At 40.1% G+C, this 22,443-nt stretch overlaps 1 protein-coding gene across 2 annotated transcripts in view; it reads left to right on the top strand.

Moving 5' to 3' along the window:
- The window catches only part of LOC133635199 (regulator of nonsense transcripts 1), a 29,966-nt gene extending 7,540 nt beyond the window's left edge, over positions 1-22,426 (top strand). The window contains exons 7-24 of one of the 2 annotated variants that reach the window (XM_062028096.1): positions 113-200; positions 362-460; positions 2,718-2,835; positions 7,462-7,621; positions 7,736-7,854; positions 7,950-8,114; positions 8,329-8,443; positions 10,177-10,320; positions 13,024-13,237; positions 13,352-13,469; positions 13,565-13,721; positions 17,193-17,335; positions 17,454-17,628; positions 17,736-17,817; positions 17,897-18,061; positions 18,863-19,077; positions 20,280-20,402; positions 20,487-22,426. In XM_062028096.1, the coding sequence (XP_061884080.1) occupies positions 113-200; positions 362-460; positions 2,718-2,835; positions 7,462-7,621; positions 7,736-7,854; positions 7,950-8,114; positions 8,329-8,443; positions 10,177-10,320; positions 13,024-13,237; positions 13,352-13,469; positions 13,565-13,721; positions 17,193-17,335; positions 17,454-17,628; positions 17,736-17,817; positions 17,897-18,061; positions 18,863-19,077; positions 20,280-20,399 (2,397 nt within the window). In that variant the 3' untranslated portion in view covers positions 20,400-20,402; positions 20,487-22,426. The remainder of the gene's footprint in view (positions 1-112; positions 201-361; positions 461-2,717; positions 2,836-7,461; positions 7,622-7,735; positions 7,855-7,949; positions 8,115-8,328; positions 8,444-10,176; positions 10,321-13,023; positions 13,238-13,351; positions 13,470-13,564; positions 13,722-17,192; positions 17,336-17,453; positions 17,629-17,735; positions 17,818-17,896; positions 18,062-18,862; positions 19,078-20,279; positions 20,403-20,486) is intronic. The other variant, XM_062028097.1, reaches the window with a different exon arrangement.
- The last annotated feature ends 17 nt before the right edge of the window (positions 22,427-22,443 follow it).

Raw genomic sequence — 22,443 nt, 5'->3', positions numbered from 1 at the left:
ATCGTTGCACAGATTTTATTGTACTACCTTTTGATAATTGACTTTGTGTATATATTTGTTAGCGTTCTTTAGTTGTGTATGCATTTGATAATCTATAAATGTTTCCTTGTAGACCCAAGACAATATAACCGTCAGATGGGATTTGGGCCTGAACAAGAAGCGAATTGCATATTTCACTCTGCCCAAAACGGATTCAGATGGTAATTTCTGACATTCACTTCATCACAGTCATACAGAAATATGACTAGCTCCTGTATAAAAAAACTAAAACGCACACGACAGCCTCCACCCGTCAGCATTTATCACCATATGTTTACATTCATTTTAATAATATCTTTTCTTTCTGCCTTACCAACCGCAGATATGCGTTTAATGCAAGGTGATGAGATCTGCCTACGCTACAAAGGAGATCTGGCCCCTCTGTGGAAGGGGATCGGTCATGTCATCAAAGTCCCAGACAGTATCCTTTTTCACTATTAGCTGTTTCCATTATACCTGTTGCATAGAAACAGTCCTTTTTCCCCTCCTGATGTTAAATGTACATGCACAAAAGCATCCTGGGGGACATACATAAAATAAAGGGTGTTTTGCTCTTGAGGCACACTGGCACATCGTTAAAAATCTCAATTTCTGTTTGCTATATTACCGGTAGTATTTTTTACAGTGGGGAAAAAATATTAAGTCAGTCACCAATTGTGCAAGTTCTCCCACTATTAAAGATGAGAGGCCTGTAATTTTCATCATAGGTATACCTCAACTATGAGAGACAAAATGAGCAAAAAAAAAATCCAGGACATCACATTGCCTGATTTTTAAAAATATTTTATTTGCAAATTATGGTGGAAAATATTTGGTCGATAACAAAAGTTCCTCTTAATACTTTGTTATATACCCTTTGTTGGCAATGACAGAGGTCAAACTTTTTCTGTAAGTCTTTACAAGGTTTTCACACACTGTTGCTGGTATTTTGGCCCATTCCTCCATGCGGATCTCTAGAACAGTGATGTTTTGGGGCTGTCGCTGGGCAACACAGACTTTCAACTCCCTCCAAAGATTTTCTATGGGGTTGAGATCTGGAGACTGGCCAGGCCACTCCAGGACTTTGAAATGCTTCTTACGAGGCCACTCCTTCGTTGCCCGTGCGGTGTGTTTGGGATCATTGTCATGCTGAAAGACCCAGCCACGTTTCATCTTCAATGCCCTTGCTGATGGAAGGAGGTTTTCGCTCAAAATCTCACGATACATTGCCCCATTCATTCTTTCCTTTACACGGATCAGTCGTCCTGGTCCCTTTGCAGTAAAACTGCCCCAAAACATGATATTTCCACCCCCATGCTTCACTGTAGGTATGGTGTTATTTGGATGCAAGTCAGCATTTTTTCTCCTCCAAACATGACAAGTTGAGTTTTTACCAAAATATTTTATTTTGGTTTCATCTGACAATATGACATTCTCCCAATACTCTTCTGGATCAGCCAAAAGCTCTCTAGCAAACTTCAGATGGGCCTGGACATGTACTGGCTTAGGCTGGGGGACACGTCTGGCACTGCAGGATTTGATCCCCTGACAGCGTAGTGTTACTGATGGTAGCCTTTTTTACTTTGGGGCCAGCTCTCTGCAGGTCATTCACTAGGTCCCCCATGTGATTCTGGGATTTTAGCTCACCGTTCTTGTGATCATTTTGACCCCACGGAGTGAGATCTTGCAAGTAGCCCCAGGTCGAAGGAGATTATCAGTGGTCATGTATGTCTTTCATTTTCTAATAATTGCTCCCACAGTTGATTTGGTCACACCAAGCTGCTTACCTATTGCAGATTCAGTCTTCCCAGCCTGGTGCAGGTCTACAATTGTGTTTCTGGTGTCCTTTGACAGCTCTTTGGTCTTGGCCATAGTGGAGTTTGGAGTGTGACTGTGTGAGGTTATGGACAGGTGTATTTTATACTGATAACAAAGCCAAACAAGTGCCATTAATACAGGTAACGAGTGGAGGACAGAGGAGCCTCTTAAAGAAGAAGTTACAGGTCCGTGAAAGCCAGAAATCTTGCTTGTTTGTAGGTGACCAAATACTTATTTTACAGAGGAATAAGCCAATTAATTAATAAAAATCCTACAATGTGATTTCATGGATTCTTTTCCCCTATCCTGTCTCTCAAAGTTGATGTGTATCTATGATAAAAATTACAGGCCTTTCTCATCTTTTGAAGTGGGAGAACTTGCACAATTGGTGGCTGACTAAATACTTTTTTGCCCCACTGTATCTGCTCTTTTCAACTACATACGGGGCGGGATCGCATGGTGGGTAGAGCAGTCGTGCCAGAAACTTGAGGGTTGCAGGTACGCTCCCCGCCTCTTGCCCTCTTGGGCAGGACACTTCACCCTTGCTCCCAGTGCCACTCACACTGGTGAATGAATGATGGGTGGCTGTCGGAGGGGCCGTAGGCGCAAACTGGCAGCCACACTTCCGTCAGTCTACCACAGGGCAGCTGTGGTTACAAATGTAGCTTATCACCACCAGGTGTGAATGTGGAGTGAATGAATAATGGGTTCTCACTCCTCTGTGAAGCGCTTTGAGTGTCTAGAAAAGCACTATATAAATCTAATCCATTATTATTATTATTAATACATTCGAACTTAGCAATTCGTGCCTCCTCCTGGCGATTTTACAGCTTTTTCAAAGAGAAACAACACTTTTACACTCTTGGGGTCCTTACAACTAGCTTTTACAGACTACGGGGATGAAATTGCAATTGAGTTGCGTAGCAGTGTCGGAGCCCCTGTGGAAATCCCCCATAACTTTCAGGTTGACTTTGTGTGGAAGGCGACCTCCTTTGACAGGTAGGCTTACATTTTTACTTACAGTAAATTATATTTACTCCTCTTAAGTAACATCTGTTGTTCATTCCCTAATCATTAGTGATATAAAGTTAGACAGATGTACCCTATTTTATTCCATTGGTCATTGTTGGTGCCTAACAGATAATTATGTATAGAGGCGTCACAATCCAATATTAGTAGACATGGAAAAAATGATCGATTCTCGGATGCATCATGATGAGAAGGTGGGTGACTCACGATTGATGGACAAATGTCCAAACATCGACTACTAGTATAAATTAAATAAAAGAAGCGGTAATACAGACTGTTCTAAAATGCGGCATTAAAGGCCTACTGAAATGAATTTTTTTTATTTAAACGGGGATAGCAGATCTATTCTATGTGTCATACTTGATCATTTCGCGATATTGCCATATTTTTGCTGAAAGGATTTAGTATAGAACAACGACGATAAAGATTGCAACTTTTGGTATCTGATAAAAAAAAGGCTTGCACCTACCGGAAGTAGCGTGACGTAGTCAGTTGAACATATACGCAAAGTTCCCTATTGTTTACAATGATGGCCGCATGAAGTGAGAGAGATTCGGACCGAGAAAGCGACAATTTCCCCATTAATTTGAGCGAGGATGAAAGATTTGTGGATGAGTAAAGTGCAAGTGAAGGACTAGTGGGGAGTTGAAGCTATTCAGATAGGGAAGATGCTGTGAGAGCCGAGGGTGACCTGATATTCAGCTGGGAATGACTACAACAGTAAATAAACACAAGACATATATATACTCTATTAGCCACAACACAACCAGGCTTATATTTAATATGCCACAAATTAATCCTGCATAAAAACACCTGCGTGTTTGTTATGCTAGCTCCTAGCTCCTCTGCTAGCTCCTAGCTCCATAGAACACGCCAATACAATTCAAACACCTGATCAACACACACAATCACTCAGCCCAAAAGACAGTTTACCTAACCCAAGGTTCATAAAGCTTATATATTTTTAAAAAGTTACGTACGTGACGCGCACATACGGTCAAGTTATCGAATGTTTAGCAGCCAAGGCTGCATACTCACGGTACCTGATATTCAGCTGGGAATGACTACAACAGTAAATAAACACAAGACATATATATACTCTATTAGCCACAACACAACCAGGCTTATATTTAATATGCCACAAATTAATCCTGCATAATAACACCTGCGTGTTTGTTATGCTAGCTCCTAGCTCCTCTGCTAGCTCCTAGCTCCATAGAACACGCCAATACAATTCAAACACCTGATCAACACACACAATCACTCAGCCCAAAAGACCGTTCACCTAACCCAAGGTTCATAAAGCTTATATATTTTTAAAAAGTTACGTACGTGACGCGCACGTACGGTACGGTACGTGTTATGCTAGCTCCTAGCTCCTCTGCTAGCTCCTAGCTCCATAGAACACGCCAATACAATTCAAACACATGATCAACACACACAATCACTCAGCCCAAAAGACCGTTCACCTAACCCAAGGTTCATAAAGCTTATATATTTTAAAAAAGTTACGTACATACGCAAAAAAAAGCCAAAGCTGCATACTCACAGTAGCACGTCTGCGTCTTTGTCATCCAAATCAAAGTAATCCTGGTAAGAGTCTGTGTTGTCCCAGTTCTCTACAGGCGTCTGTGTATCCAAATCAAAAGTCCTCCTGGTTAGAGTCTCTGTTATCCGAGTTCTTCCATCTTGACTGCATCTTTCGGGAATGTAAACAAAGAAGCGCCGGCTGTGTACTGTTGTGGCTGACTACGTTCGAAAAATACGTCCATTTCGCACCGACAACTTTCTTCTTTGCTTGCTTGGCTTCCTTCTCCATAATGCAATGAACATGATTGAAACAGATTCACGAACACAGATGTCCAGAATACTGTGGAATTATGAAATGAAAACAGAGCTTTTTCGTATCGGCTTCAATGTGGAAGGCATACCCGTGTTCGCCGGGCTACGTCACGCGCATACGTCATCCGCAGAGGCGTTTCGAACCGGAAGTTTAGCGGCAAATTTAAAATGTCACTTTATAAGTTAACCCGGCCGTATTGGCATGTGTTATAATGTTAAGATTTCATCATTGATATATAAACTATCAGACTGCGTGGTCGGTAGTAGTGGGTTTCAGTAGGCCTTTAATGCTAATTTTCTTTATACGTTAGATCTGGGTTTGGTTCTAACCAACCATGGAAGAACCATTAGCTAAAATTCTTTTAGCGTTCTGTGTTACCGGTAGTTGAGTTAGAGCGGACACACAGATGAGGAAGGAGGACAGGACAAGCTATGCAAGCTGGGACACTGAGCTAGCTTGATCATGAAGTAGTTAAACAATAAAATAATAAATGCTTTGTGCATTTCAACAGAAGGCTAATTGGAACTGTGTTACAGCAGAAAGTAACCAGCTAAGAAGATAAAATTAGCAAGTAAATGAATAAATCAGGAGAGACAATAATATCCACACAGAATGGCAACACGTCTGTCAGCCATAGATATCATCAGATCAACGACATGTCTTTGAGCTGCAGGTTTATGGGGCCAAAGTGTCTTAACAACCTGTGGTTTTAGAAGGCAAGAACATTAAACCCAGGATGCCTGTTTGCCAAGAAGGAACGTTTAATATTATTGTTCACTTAACAGGCTACTACAGTTCTCATGGCTCTAGTCTTCCATATTTATAGCTATGCTGTGCGCACTAAATCCAAAAACCAGAAATTATGCAATACAGCATACGTCAGGAGCCAAAGGAGGAGCCTTATTATTATTAATAATTAAATCTAATACATTCAGAATATGTAATAATCTATTTACAATATGATAATAATAATATACAATATAATAATTATAACTGTATAAGTAATCGATTTACAATCGAATCGTAGCTCTTGAATCGTAATTGAATCGTGAGGTGTCTAAAGATTCCCACCTCTGCATCTAAAATATAAGATTTAAACAGTCTGATACAAGCAGTCCTGCAGCGCGTTTACTTGGGCAAAGGTCGACAGCCAGTTAACAACTAAATGTCCTCCAATAAAGCACAGAAGGTTAGTCTTTTATTGTATTCTTTAGTGTAGTACTTTAAAAAGGTAAACATGGTAGGCTAACTAGGCGCCAGCAGCTACAGACCGGCAATACACACAATAGAACATGAGCTAGACATACAGTTATGTTCATAATAATAGCAGTGAGTTTAAAAAGGTGAGTAAACCTCAAAATTCTTCAAATAAATGGTATTTTAATGAACACAAATGCATTGGGGACACTGACCGTTCTATTTCAAAGCCAGAAAATTGTAAAAAAGTAATTGGAATTTGATAATATTTTACAGAAAGTCCATAAATATAAAACAAAAAAATAGCAGTGCTGACATATTTCTTTACAAAACTCAAATGTACTGTATAAACTAAGAAAGGCTTTCATATTCAACTTTCTTGAGAATCATTAACTAATATTTAGTTGCATAACCACAGTTTCTGATAACTGCTTCACTTCTGTGGCCCATGGAGTCGACCAACTTCTGGCACCGGTCAACAGGTATTGCAGCCTAGGACAATTGTACTACGTTCCACAATTCCTCTGCATTTCTTGATTTTGCCACATGAACAGCATTTTTTATGTCAGCCCACAAGTTTTCAATGGGATTAATTTGATATCATCTTATCTGAACAGCCTATCATTTTCTGCACTTCTTTATAGGTTTTCCCCTCTTTTATTAATTTCTTAATCAAAGAACGCTCTTCTTCTGAACAGTGTCTGGAACGACTCATTTTACTCTGTTTTTCAAGGACAAATGCACAGCCAGCATATGCAGCGTCAGTTGCCTTGATCCTTAAAAAAGGGCCACCTGTTTAACACCTTTTTTTCCCCACGTAATCAATGACGTCACTAATGGAACACAGCACTGCTATTTTTTTTAACATGCCCGTTTCAGTAAATGATTCAGTTTCACAGAATCAGCAGCATGCATGTCATGCCTGTTGGGTCTGTTGGTTTTCTTTACCTTTACTAACCCTTCAAGAGACTTACTTGCAGTGTCGAAGTTGAAATTCTAACAAAAACTGTGATTTATCTTGTTAGTGATGTGGGACTGCTATTATTTTGAACACAACTGTACATGACTGTCCTTAAATCTTCAAACAATATAAAATCACAGGGCGAATCGAATGATGGCCATATTCTGCACTGAATTTGTTGTCTGTATTCTACTTTGGATGTAGTGTCTCTGAATAGCCTACAATAAAATGGTACATACCCAGCAGTTTAAAACTACATTTTCAATATAAACAAATATCAAGTAATAGTTGCATATTACTTACAGATACATAGTCTCCAAAGCAAAAGTGTTCGCATCATTTAACTCACTGCGTCAATTACCACTCTACTTCAACTTTAAAAAAGTGTGAGTCCATTCCAGACGCTAAAGATTTTAGTGTTTTTCATAAATACCATTGCTGTCTGAGTAATTACACCTGATCTAGACTGTTCCAACATTCCATTCAATTAAAAAAATGGATATAAGTTTTTTATGGAAGGTGAAAAAGTTGTCTCATGCCCGTAATTTCAATGTCAGTTCAGTGATGCTAACCACGCATATATTTCCGACTGCAGGATGCAGAGTGCTCTGAAAACGTTTGCTGTGGATGAGACCTCAGTATCTGGATACATTTACCACAAGCTGCTCGGTCATGAAGTGGAAGATGTTACCATTAAGTGTCAGCTGCCTAAGCGCTTCACTGCCCAGGGCCTACCAGATCTCAATCACTCACAGGTCAGGCTCTTTAAATATGGTCATTTATTTCTGCTTGCTTTAGTTGTGGAAAACAAGCATTTTTTTCCTGTAGTTCTTGGGGATTTCTACTGAGGTTTATTTACATGTGTGTAGGTCTATGCAGTGAAGACTGTGCTGCAGAGACCCCTCAGTCTCATCCAGGGTCCTCCTGGTACTGGGAAGACCGTTACCTCTGCCACCATTGTCTACCACCTGTCTCGTCAGGGCAACGGGTAACACGTTTTTTTATTCTTTGTTCTCCAACTGTTATTTAACGTCCTGTAGCATCTATGGTTGTTGACGGTGTGCCTGTCCGTTTCTTTGGTAGGCCGGTCCTGGTGTGCGCTCCCAGTAACATTGCGGTGGACCAGTTAACTGAGAAGATCGACAAGACTGGGCTGAAGGTGGTCAGGTTGTGTGCTAAGAGCCGTGAGGCTATTGAGTCACCAGTCTCCTTCCTGGCGTTGCATAACCAGATCAGCAATATGGACAGGTCAGTGACAAAGACTACTCTTTGATGAATGAGATCACCTAGTTATTTGCATTTTACTTATTTACCTACTGCACAGAAAAGAACCAGAAATGAAGGAGAACAACAAATTTGTATTGTACTGCAAAGACCAGCTGGTGCACACAGAGTCTTGCATAAGAGAGTGTGTGCGCGCGCGGATTTTCTGCATTTACTGTGTTTTTATAACATTATTTAGCATGCAAGAGCTACAGAAACTCCAGCAGCTGAAGGATGAGACTGGCGAACTTTCTTCTGCTGATGAGAAGCGCTACAGAGCCTTGAAACGCACGGCCGAGCGCAAACTGCTCATGGTAAGGTACAACTTCAGTGCTTTATTTAGATTTTTAGTATTGAAAATAAGGCTGAAACGACGCGTCGACATAGTCGACGTCATTGGTTACGTAAATACGTCGACGCCGTTTTTGTGCGTCGACGCGTCGCATATTTACGTCACACTACCGTCATGGCGAAGCGCAAAGCAGACGATGCGAGCGGTGCGAGCGAGGGGGAAAAATCACGCCAAAAGTCGTCAAAAGTGTGGAAGTATTTCAATACACAGCCTAATAATGTTGTTGTATGCACACTGTGTCGAGCGTAAATGGCCTATCATAGCAGCACAAGGGCTATGAACGAACATTTGAAAAGAAAACCATCAACCATCAACTAGTCAATCGTCCGCGTGAGCATACGTTGTCATCATTACACAAAAACATGAATGTCATTTGTATCTGCTAGGGGTGTAACGGTACGTGTTTTGTATTGAACCGTTTCGGTACGGTGCTTTCGGTTCGGTACGGGGGTGTACCGAACGAGTTTCTAAGCTAAAGCTAACTTTAGCTGCTAAAGTCTTAACAAGCTGCTTCACTCCTTCTGCCTCTGTCTCAGCACGCAGCATTGTCCCACCCACACAACCATCTGATTGGTACACACGAAGCATTATCAGCCAATCAGCAGTGCGTATTCAGAGCGTTACCAGCCAATCAGCAGTGTGTATTCAGAGCGCATGTAGTCAGCGCTTCAGCGTCGAGCAGATAGGTGTTTAGCAGGTGAGCATCAGGCAGCGGACTCTCCCCAAATGATAATAAACACCTCCCAGTCAACTACTAGTAACATCACTATGAGCCCGTTGACCTTCTAGAAACTTAAACTGCAGCTCAGCTCACTCGCAGTCCTGGCTTGAGGTGAAGGCTAATTACCTCTCAGTTCCAGCCACATCGACCCCTTCCGAGCGCCTATTTTCAGCTGCTGGGAATATTGTAAACAAGAAAAGTACCAGAGCATGTAGACATGCTAACCTTTCTTCATTACAACTGTTAGTCACTCACTGGAATGAGTAGAATTGGTTATTGTGTACTGTGTTGGACTGGATGTTTATTTTGCACATTTTAAAAGCAATACTTAATGTTTACAGTGCTCCAGAATATTTAGATTGGCACTTTTTTGTATTGGATGTTTATCTTTATTTTTGCACATTTTAGCAAATAAGCAATACTTTCACTTTTGTTGAAATGTTTACACTGTTGTTACAGAATATTTCGTTTTACACTTTTTTGTATTGGATGTTTATCTTTATTTTTGCACATTTTAAAGCAAAATAAGCAATACTTTTACTTTTGAAATGCTTATACTATTGCAGAATATTAAGATTTGCACTGGATGTTGACTTTTATATTTGCACATTAAAAAGTAAATAAGCTACTTTTAATTTTGTTGAATGTTAAAAGTTTTAAATGTTTACATTGTTACAGAATATTCAGTCATGTTGTTGTCAATGTTGACTGAGTGGCCATACTTTTTTTTTTTTGTAAATAAAAGCCATGCCTTTTGAAAAAACTGGCCTACATTTATTTTTTCATCTTCATTTTGAATAAAAAAATAATCGGTAAAAGGAAAAATAATCTATAGATTAATCGAAAAAAATAATCTATAGATTAACCGATTATTTGAAAGAAAAATAATCGTAGCTGCAGCCTTATTTGAAAATGCTTTTATCAGTTTGAATTTAGATGTTGGATTATTGTAAATCTCCTTCTCTGTTGTTCAGAACGCAGATGTGATCTGCTGCACCTGCGTCGGTGCAGGGGACCCTCGCCTGGCCAAAATGCAGTTCCGCTCCATCCTGATTGACGAGAGCACCCAAGCCACAGAGCCTGAGTGTATGGTGCCTGTTGTGCTTGGTGCAAAGCAGGTATTCTTCTTGTTTTAATCCCTAAAGTAGCTAAAACCATAGATCAGCTCATACGCACATGTTCCTTTAAAGGGTTGTTAGTCACTATTTGTATATGATCTTCCAATTATTACTCCTTGTGTATCATTAAGATTGACTACCGTATTTTTCGGAGTATAAGTCGCACCGGCCGAAAAGGCATAATAAAGAAGGAAAAAAACATATATAAGTCGCACTGGAGTATAAATCGCATTTTTGGGGGAAATTTATTTGATAAAACCCAACACCAAGAATAGACATTTGAAAGGCAATTTCAAATAAATAAAGAATAGTGAACAACAGGCTGAATAAGTGTACGTTATATGACGCATAAATAACCAACTGAGAACGTGCCTGATATGTTAACGTAACATTTTATGGTAAGAGTCATTCAAATAACTAAAACATATAGAACATGCTATACCAGACCTGGGTATTCTGCGGGCCGCCTCCGGCCCTTTGTGCGTCCCTGTCCGGCCCGCGTGAGGCCATTTATAAATTACAAAATAAATTTAAAAAAGTATCTATGTCGAGTGTGCAATACAACGGTGCTGCTTTTGTTTTGAAAATCGTTATTTGTATTACTTCCGTGTGGACGTATGCGTGTGCGTGATTGTGAGTGAATGTGAACAGCTGCTGTAAAGTTGAAAAAACATCTATGTCGTGCGCGCAATACAACTGTGCTGCTTTTATTTTGAAAAGTATTATTTATGGGCGCGTGTCCGTGTGTAACCTGCGAGTGAAGGTGCACATGCAGCGACAAGTGATGCACGGTTTACACCCGAGACGCTAAAAAGAGAAAAGTTGATGAAGAATGGCGTGTTTCCAACAAGACATGGACTGCAAAGCAACGTTCCCTCTAAGGTGTGCGCGCCTGCGCAATTGCGCACTGCTCAAGCGTCCGCTGCGCGCAGCAAATATATGCCGCGCACCAAATCAAATCCCATCTGAATTCTAAACAAAATAAACATATTTATTCTATGTAATTTTGCAATGCAATTTTGAGTGACAGTGACAACAAGCGGCCCTAAGGGTGTTCGTCAACACCGTTCAATTGAACACCGTTCAATTATTGTAACGTCTATCGAGATGCTTCGAGGACAGGAATTATATCGATCACTTTATTGAGCAAAACTGTTTATATTCGGACATAACCACACCAAAAACATGAGTAAAACAATTCTATCTCGAAAAACTAGTCATTTTCTGCCGTACAAACCAGGCCAAAACCAACTTGTCATCTGTCACCAACACGCATAGCACTAAACCACTGGTGCGTTTATGGCCACACAAAAAGTCGGACAACTCAAACACCACACAAAGTTACACTATGACTCCTCAGTCATACGTGTGCTTATTTTACTGTCATTTATTATTAATGTTAATTTATTTATATTAGTCATGGAATGCTGTTACACACACTATGTTGAAGTATTACTATTATTATAAATTATTATTATTATTATTATTATTATTATTTATCTTACGGTATATATCAAAAATAATATTGAGCAAAATTTAATTGAAAGATTGTCGATGTGGCCCTCCAGCAGTGCTCGGGTTGCTCATGCGGCCCCCGGTAAAAATGAATTGCCCACCCCTGTGCTATACGTTTACCAAACAATCTGTCACTCCTAATCGCTAAATCTGATGAAATCTTATACGTCTAGTCTCTTACGTGAATGAGCTAAATAATATTATTTGATGTTTTACGGTAATGTGTTAATAATTTCACACATAAGTCGCCCCTGAGTATAAGTCGCACCCCCGGCCAAACTATGAAAAAAAACTGCGACTTATAGTCCGAAAAATACGGTATACACACTCATAGGGTCCAAAAGGGATCCGCGCAAAAAGTGTCCAAAGTCAGCAATAAATTACTGTTATTTTTTTTCCTTCCACAACTTTAAATATCTGTTGATATCAAGTTTTTATTATTTTTTTATGTTTTTTGTCAAAAATTACAGGTTTTTTATAATACAATATACTATACTGGGTTAATAGAAGGCAAAATATACAACATTTAAAGTTAAAGTAAAAAAAGTTACAAAGTGGAATATTTGAGGTTGGGTAATTTTAGCCTTTAATAGGTCAATCATTCATGACATAGATTTTTGAGGGAGTAGACAAAAAATTATGATTTTTATAGTGCCTTATGAGCTGTAACAAGAGAGAAAGCAGGCAGGACTTGGTTGAGATTATTGAGTTCACACACATTTTTAATATATATATTCCAGGTTATATGTAAATGCCCAGGATTATTTGTATTGCCTTTTTGCAGATACTCATTCACATCCATCAAAGCTCAGAGAATTATCCATCATGGTTTTCTGGTTGCATCTAGTGGGTGCTATTGCAACAAAACAATATTTTCTTGTTTTTTGATCAGAAAGAATAAGATTAATGGAAAAAGCAGAGTAATGTATTAGGATTACAGGCTGTCAAAAATAGCAGTTCTAATGAAAGCAAATGGGGTCGAAAGATATCTCTTAAGAGAAAGTGTTTATACTTTGTTTATATCTTATTCTAAAAAACTCCATGGCAATATATCAGACCTATAACCCTTAATCTGCACAAAAATATCACATAAGGAATACATGTAAGATCTGTTTTTGGTTAACAAGGGTTAAAGTGACATACTTGAGTATTGATAAATATTAATGACATTTTTTTGTCCTCTTGTAGCTCATCTTAGTGGGTGACCACTGCCAGTTGGGTCCTGTGGTGACGTGTAAGAAGGCAGCCAAGGCGGGGTTGTCACAGTCCCTGTTTGAACGCTTGGTGGTCCTGGGGATCCGACCAATTCGCCTGCAGGTCCAGTACCGAATGCATCCAGCTCTCAGTGCCTTCCCATCAAACATTTTCTATGAGGGCTCCCTGCAGAATGGTGTCACCGCAGGTTTGCCAAAATTCCTTTTAACATTTCCATTTTTTTCCTACTCGAACGCAGCAAAAAAGCTCTCCAACCGTAATAGATACAAAAAAAAACATGAACTCTTTCCACTCTTCCTAGCTGACCGCATCAAGAAGGGCTTTGACTTTCAGTGGCCGCAGCCGGACAAACCCATGTTCTTTTATGTGACTCAAGGCCAAGAGGAGATTGCCAGCTCCGGAACTTCTTACCTAAATAGGTAACAGTGCACTTTTGTTTATCGTTATGTACTGTTTCACATTTATACGTATTAACATACATTTGTGTGACACATGATGTTGAATTTTCTTGTAGAACGGAGGCTGCAAATGTAGAGAAAATCACCACCAGGCTGCTAAAGGCTGGAGCCAAGCCAGACCAGATTGGGATCATTACCCCTTATGAGGGTCAGCGCTCCTATCTGGTCCAATACATGCAGTTCAGTGGCTCCCTGCATACTAAATTATATCAGGTACATCACAAAGCTTTCTGTTATTTTATAATAATGCAATCAAACCTTTTTAAGTTGACACTCCTCAGATTGTTTTTTCCTCTATTTGTGCATATTTGAATTTAACTTCTTCAGTTTATTTTGTACCGTTATCTAACAGAGTTGCTGTAATGATGATAAAGTTTTTGTACATGTGCAAATCTTTCTTGAGGTAGTTAACTATCTAAAAAAAGTTTACTGGATGCATTTTGTAGTTGTTGCTGTGGCAGAAACCAGGTTGGCACTTACTCTACACTGAAACAGAGGAAGTCACTGTGCACGTTTCAATGCTGCTTAACCAGCTAGTAATTTTGATGATTCACAATGCTTAGCAAATTGCAATAATAAAGGTAACATGCGTCAACTAGAGCTGTCAACATGTGATTACTAAAAATAAATTATAGCGTTATCAAATATGAATGAAAATTAAGGCTTAACCCGGTAGACGCACACATTTTTACATGGTCTGTGATCACAATGAGAGACGGCCAATTTCACTTCAAAAAACAACTTTGGATAAAACTGAGGTAACTTGTTGGTATTGCAGCAACAAACGTTCTTATCAGCACACATCACATTTAAAATATCTTAAAGCGCAACGCGTACTTGCGGATGGCGCCAATAGTAGGAATGCTAGCTACATCAACGACAAGTAGAGGAGAATGCGACGCTGGCGGTTTACCTGCGTCAATGTTGTCAACAAAAGTACCACCGTTAAGTTAAACATATGCCTTTGCTAAACTGACAGCCACCAAATGTAAATCACTTAACATTTGTGAAGACTAATTCCTGCAAGAAGATGTCATTCATATCACCACAGCTGATCTGTCATACAATACCTTGAAGAGGCGCAATTACAGAAAGGATTAACAAACTACGACACAAACAAGAGCATCAAGTTGCAACTACGGGCTGAATGTGAATTGATTTTGCTTACTGGAGAACATTGGACATATAAGTAAGTAATCACAATGAGCTGGGGTTGCATTGTACCAAAATAAGAGATCGGCATTGTCATCTGAATAAGGTAAACAAGCTGGTTTGTTTCAACAACTGGTTAGACTAAAGACTAAATGCAAATTTTAATGGTGCACTATGTTAAGTTGTTTATGAGTGTGTTTACTACATTATTGATTAGTAACTGTACTGTGTTTGCAATATTATTGCGAAGTCTTTCAAAATGTGCACTTAATACTTACTATCACCAAGTTTTGAGGAAATCAATGACTTGCAGTTCAGTAAAACATTTTTAAAAAAGTTACTACATTCTGACTACCAAATTGCAATTGTATTCAAATATTGGGGTATTTTCTTAAACAAATTTTATTTATGCAAGCAAATGATAGCCTGTGATTAATCATGATTAATCATAGATCTAGAGCAGGGGTGGGCAATTAATTTTTACCGGGGGCCGCATGAGCTACCCGAGCACTGCTGGAGGGCCACATCGACAATATTTCAATTAAATTTTGCTCAATATTATTTTTGATATATACCGTAAGATAAATAATAATAATAATAATAGTAATACTTCAACATAGTGTGTGTAACAGCATTCCATGACTAATATATATAAATTAACATTAATAATAAATGACAGTAAAATAAGCACACGTATGACTGAGGAGTCATAGTGTAACTTTGTGTGGTGTTTGAGTTGTCCGACTTTTTGTGTGGCCTTAAACGCACCAGTGGTTTAGTGCTATGCGTGTTGGTGACAGATGACAAGTTGGTTTTGGCCTGGTTTGTACGGCAGAAAATGACTAGTTTTTCGAGATAGAATTGTTTTACTCATGTTTTTGGTGTGGTTATGTCCGAATATAAACAGTTTTGTTCAATAAAGTGATCGATATAATTCCTGTCCTCGAAGCATCTCGATAGACGTTACAATAATTGAACGGTGTTCAATTGAACGGTGTTGACGAACACCATTAGGGCCGCTTGTTGTCACTGTCACTCAAAGTTGCATTGCAAAATTCCATAGAATAAATATGTTTATTTTGTTTATAATTCAGATGGGATTTGATTTGGTGCGCGGCATATACTTGCTGCGCGCAGCGGACGCTTGAGCAGTGCGCAATTGCGCAGGCACGCACCTTAGGTGAGGAGACGTTGCTTTGCAGTTCATGTGTTGTTGAAAACACGCCATTCCTCATCAACTTTTCTCTTTTTGGCGTCTCGGGTGTAAACCGTGCATCACTTGTCGCTGCATGTGCACCTTCACTCGCAGGTTACACACGGACACACGCCCATAAATAATACTTTTCAAAATAAAAGCAGCACAGTTGTATTGCGCGCAGGACATAGATGTTTTTTCAACTTTATTTTGTAATTGCAGTTGTTCACATTCACTCACAATCACGCATACGTCCACACGGAAGTAATACAAATAACGATTTTCAAAACAAAAGCAGCACCGTTGTATTGCACACTCGACATAGATACTTTTTAAAATTTATTTTGTAATTTATAATTGGCCTCACGCGGGCCGGACAGGGACGCACAAAGGGCCGGATGCGGCCCGCGGGCGGCAGAATGCCCAGGTCTGATCTAGAGTGTGAGTAATTCGATTTTTTTTTAAATCACTTGACAGCCCTAGTGTCAACATAAACAGATCGATTTTCATTAAAATTGATTAAAATTATCTTGTGCAAAGATCACATCTAAATGTCCTCCAATAGGCACACACAGTTGGTCTTTTATTTTATTTTAGTGAAGTCATTTACCAGAGGTAAAGATGGTAGGCTGTCAGCTACTAGAAGCTAGCAGCTACACAACAGCTAAGCACACAAGCTAGAAATACATAAGTGTCCTCAACTAAACATTATTGTAGTCTAAACATTTGTCAATCGTTATAATTGCATATTACTTATAGTGTAGATACAAAGCCTCCAAGACAGAAGCGTACTAGAAAGTATTATGTAACAAATGAGTCAAGATCAGGTTTTTGGCAAAAAAATAAATTACCACTCCATTTCAACTTAAAGCGAGCATTTATAAATTCCAGACGATTAATAATAAATATGTTTGTGTTTTTCATACACAACATTGTACTCTGAGTAATTTTACTGATCAAGCGTTTTATAACATTTATCACTGCAAAATAAATGTATGATTGGTGCTGATATCCTGTCAGATTATTATTGGTATCGGCCAATACTTATGGCTCAAATATCGTTATTGTACCGGAAATGAAAAAGTTGTATCAAGGCATCTCTAAACAGGACCTCTTTAGGTCTCAAATTGTGTGTCGACAGAATGTGGTCAGCGTCTGCTTAAGCAGGCACTCATGTAGTGAAAGGAAGAACACAGTAGCACTTCTTGAATTGTTGTTAAGTCAACTTAGAAGGGTTTGACTGTACTGCCTTAACTAGACAATTTTTAGGATGAAGAAACATGAATAACTAAGATCAAAGTCTTCACAATAATTATTCTTATTTTATCCTGTAACAGCAAGTAGAAATTGCCAGTGTAGATGCCTTCCAGGGCAGAGAGAAAGACTTCATCATACTGTCTTGTGTTCGTGCCAATGAGCACCAAGGCATTGGCTTCTTGAACGATCCCCGTCGACTCAACGTGGCTTTGACCAGAGCCAAGTAAGGAAATACTGACTATTTTTGAATACTTAAACATCAAATACCTGGTTTTGATTGTATTTATTGTGACTGGAGTAAGCTTTGTACAAACGGAAAACATTTTTAATTTGTTTTTAAGATATGGTGTGATCATTGTGGGAAACCCTAAGGCCCTTTCTAAGCAGCCACTGTGGAACAACCTGCTGAACAACTACAAGGAGCAGAAGGTCCTTGTGGAGGGTCCCCTCAACAACCTGAGGGAGAGCCTCATGCAGTTCAGCAAGCCGCGCAAGCTCGTCAACACCATCAATCCTGTGAGTAGCTATCAGGAGGACGTATTGTGAATCTCTAGGAACATCTATTAGCACTTTTTTAAGCCTGTCAGGCTTGTTTATTAAAACTTTTCTGTGTGTTTTTGTAGGGTGGCCGTTTCATGAGCACAGCAATGTACGACGCTCGTGAAGCTCTAATTCCTGGCTCTGCCTACGATCGCAGCAGTGCTGGTAGCTATTTGAAACAAAATAGAGATTTTCACACCGTTAGCGAGGATGGAATTAAATCTTAAATCTTTGTTTCCTACAGTTGGTCGTCCGTCCAACATGTACTTCCAAACTCATGACCAGATTGGGATGATTGGCGCCGGACCTGGTCACATGGCTGCAATGAATCTCCCAATACCCTTCAACCTGGTGATGCCTCCCATGCCGCCGCCCAGCTATCTCGGCCAGACTAACGGCCCTGCTGCAGGTACAGTGCAGCTGTTTACTGTATGAACCCTATTGCAGTTAATCGTAAATAAATGTACAATAAATTATACATTCAAATGGATCAGAAAATTTAACTAGGGACTCACACTATAAAACATTTTAACCTACAAAACAAATGTGGGAAAAACATTTCCAGATTTTTTTTTTTTTTTTTTATCAAAATGAGGGTGTCAGGAGCATGTTTTGTACTGCAAATCTTTTTAAAGCATGATACTGATAAAGCATGTTCCCGGGGTCACATGCCCACCCACCCAGGGTATTGCTCCACTAATTCAGAACTGGATTAAGCTAACAAAAACATTGGCAACACTAGCATAGCTATGTGAGCTAAAGTGCCAACATTACAGTCACATTTGAACAAACTGTCATTCTATAATAGCCTGTGGAGAAAAACTAAATAATAAAACCCACAAAAAATTAGCAGAGCTCTGGGCTTTATTTTATGTAGGTTTGTCTAGCCAAAGGTGAAATAAATGATAAACATTAATAAAAAGTAACATTTGGGTAGAGATGCTCGATCATTTTTTTTTTCTTACCGATATGCGGATATTGTTCTGCACTTGATTTGCGATACTGAGATTGGCCAGTACTGATTGTTGCCATCCGAAGGCGAAATTTGGAACAAGTATTAACTATTAATTTGAGAAAAATCCAGGCTACACCTTGTCTGATATCCTTAATGGCAGAAAAGCAATATCGATATAACCTTTTTCTAATAACGTTGATCAGAGAGCATTATAATTGATGTGCGTGACCTATTTGCTCTGTTTTTGTCACACAGGCCGTGGAGCAATGAAGGGTAACAAGCCTGGACGCGGTGGGCGACAGAGACCCCGTGGTTCAGCAGCCCAGGCTGGTCATGGACCACACAGCCAAGCCAGCCAGGATGGATCCTCCCAGTCCTTCTCACAGGGGCCACTGACTCAAGGCTACATAACAATGAGTCAACCTTCCCAGATGAGCCAGCCTGGTTTGTCACAGCCAGAACTGTCACAGGTAAGGCATTTTCACCTCTGTTTTGTCATTTATTTATGTAAAATAGGGGTGCACGATAATTATCGGGTGGATATTGGGAATTATACCGTCACACTGATAATCTGATAACATTAAAAAAAAGTATCCGATAACCAATAAAAAAAATGCTACAGTGAAGCAAGATTTACCATACTGGGCCAAAAGTGGGTTAAGGTGAACAAATCAAGCGCTCCTACCTCGTGAGATGTTCCAAACTGTCCCTTAGCTCACAGGACTTCACAGTGTAAACGTGCCGCCCGAACTAAATGCTCTGCAAACACTCCGCGTGGAATAAAAAATAAAAAAAACACCTGTCTTTGACACATCAAACCTCATTGGCCAGCCACTAGTATCCACACTGAAAAAAGAAGAAGTTATTAGTGCCTTATTCCAGTGCGAGAGAATGCAGACTACCTGCAACAAGTGCTGAGCAAAGACACCGTGGCTCGGTTGGTAGAGCAACTTGAGGGTTCCTGGTTTGATCTCACGCTTCTGCCATCCTAGTCAAGCACGTTGTGTCCTTTAGTAATACACTTCACCCTCGCTCCTGATGGGTTGTGGGTAGGGCCTTGTGTGGCAGCTCCCGCCATCAGTGTGTGAATGGGTGAATATAGAAATAGTGTCAAAGGGCTTTGAGTACCTTGAAAGTAGAAAAGTGGTAGACAAATATAAGCCATTTACCATTTAGCGGTAAAATGTGTAAGTAACATTCTTGTTTGTAATGTAGCGTCCTGATTTTATTTTTATATACATGCCGTAGACCTTCTTCAGACCAAGTCTCCTTGGACTGTGTCTTTTCCCTGTCAGCCATGTTGTAGTTTTAAGTGCTGTCATATGGAGCTATACACTACTTTGCATTAGAAATGGCAACATTGGAGGATTTTAGCATACATGTGCATGTACGATCCAGTCTGCCCCACAACAAGAGGATAGAGACAAATAAGTTATTAATGGCGGACTCACAAATCTCAGAGTAAATCTCTACTATATATGGAGATATCCTCTGATGTAACTAAAGTGTCAAAGTCCAAACGAAACGAGGCAAAAGTGATATTAACTTTATTGGTCCTGAGAAACAGGAAGTTATCTGTATTTGCTTGAGAGAAAAAAAATATATCATGCATCCCTGATTTTCACCCAGACGCAGACCTATTTTTTTATACATTTGTTTTATGGTTCTACAGGACAGTTACTTGGGTGACGAGTTCAAGTCCCAAATCGACGTGGCTTTGTCCCAGGACTCGACTTACCAGGGTGAACGTGCATACCAACATGGTGGGGTGACCGGTCTGTCACAGTACTAGAGTGTAAGTGGCGCTCCACTCCATTAGGTCTGATGATTATGCACGTCAGTTTGTGTCCATTGGCTAAAACTATCTTGTCTTTTCCAGGTTACTTGAAGAAGTGAGCTAGGCTTGAGCTGAGCTTTAGTTCACTAGCTTTTTAATCTGGGAAATAATAAAATCATAAAAAGGATACCTGTTTTCCTCTGCTACAACCGAAGCACCACCGAGTGAAAGCGACGGAATAGCAAACCAATGACCAGCGAGAGAAATAAGAGGGTAGAAGAAGAGCACGGACAGACAGGCGCAGAGAAGGCGAGAGGCCGGTGGACAAGCGAGAGGCAGGGGCCAGTGCCGGTGCGAGGAGGGAAGTCGAGAAGATGGCGACGTGTCGTCAAGCTGCCGAGGAGGAAACCAGATGGGGAGGGAATGCAAATGAGGCTCACGTTCCAAACCCAAAAGCCCAACAAACACTCTTCACCTTGCAGCCTCCAGGAACTCCGTCGGATGACAATACAAGTTTCCTGGCTGAATTTTGAAGAGTTGGTTCTCCGGACTTGCAGGAGGCAAGATCTTAGAAAGTGATCCAACAGGCGATACAAAAATCCTCATCCTATATGTCTGCAGGTTTTCCATCACGTGATGTCCTGGACTGATCTAAATTTGATGGATCGTGGGAGGAGTAGGAGGAAGGCGCGTACACAATCCTTCACAGCCTCTGAAGGAAGTGGCAGTCGACACACACGCTCTCCTAAGAGAGGAAAGCAAACACTTTCTGTGCTTGAGTCGGAGTTCCTTGAAATTGGAAGACCTTCCATTTGCCTTGGGGACCTCCTGGCTCTTTTAACCGAGTCTTCTAAAGGAGTGGTTTTGAACCATCAGAGTGGCGAGGGGATTTCAAGACTTCTTTTTCAAGGCATGACATACAAATCCCACACTCGTGATTTGAGACCTTTTTTTCCCCTTCTTTTCTGAAGTAGCTTTTTAATCATGGAGCACAACATTGGAACAACAACAACAAACCACAAAACAAGTGATTGATGACTCGTACATGACCAGCTTTGTATATGAGATTTTCTGATAGAGTAGCGATATGAGACCAGCCGTTTACTCTTTGTCTGAGCTGATGTAGGAAAATACCTTGTTTGGTGATTCCTTTGGGGAGTCGAGGCAAAACCCCTGCTTTGGTGAAGGAAGCCACATCCACCATGGAGCTTGTGGTAATCAAGCACACACACACACAAACACACACGAGGGGGAGACAAGGAAGGTGGCTCAGGAGGAATTGGACATGAGTTACTGGATTGTGTCAGTTTGAAGCTTTTAGATCAAAAGTTGATGGTTGTCACCCATCGATAAAGAAACCAAATCCCCCAAAATGGCAACATTTTCAGGGGATAAGAAATAATGAAGTCATGATTTGCAAGTGAATCCTAATCCGTAGGGACATTTATGAGTGCATTTAAATATGTCAGTGGACATGGACGGGCAGTTGTTCCCCTGAAAGGTGACAAAGGAGCCTAAATCAGTGCCTATACGTTAAGAAAAAGTGGCTGCAGCACAAGCATGAATGTAGTTCTCCCAAAACAACCAGCATTTATGCCCCTTTTACACAAAAGAGGGCTCAACTTTTATTTTTATATCTGCAAAACGAGGCCAAATGAGTTGAGATGCTGGGTCGGAAGCCACCTTCCTTCTCTGTGGAGTGAAATGTATGGACTTTTTCCTTCTGTGCAAACTTTGTTGCGTATTTCTTGTTGACGTCCTCTCTGAGCTTATATGGGTGGTAAATCAGAGCAGGTAACCCTTGACTTCAGTTGGCTTCTGTCACATGATGTGCTGTTTTCTTGTGTTTCTAGCAACGTATTGGCAGTGGGAATGCTCTTTTTTATTATTAGATTCCTCCATCTTTCTCACACTTCTTGTGATTCTAGTTTTGTAATCGAGTAGTTGCTTTCACACGTGACATGCATTCACAAATCACTTTTGACAGTTTTAATATGCTCCTAACATGTACTATCTTTAAATAAATAAAAACCTGCTGTGGAGTTTTTCTCCCCGCACT

The sequence above is a fragment of the Entelurus aequoreus genome, linkage group LG19, assembly GCF_033978785.1.
Source record: "Entelurus aequoreus isolate RoL-2023_Sb linkage group LG19, RoL_Eaeq_v1.1, whole genome shotgun sequence".
Taxonomy (NCBI): Eukaryota; Metazoa; Chordata; class Actinopteri; order Syngnathiformes; family Syngnathidae; genus Entelurus; species Entelurus aequoreus.
Note: the sequence above shows the minus strand (reverse complement) of the source record. Positions and strands in the feature narration are given on the sequence as shown.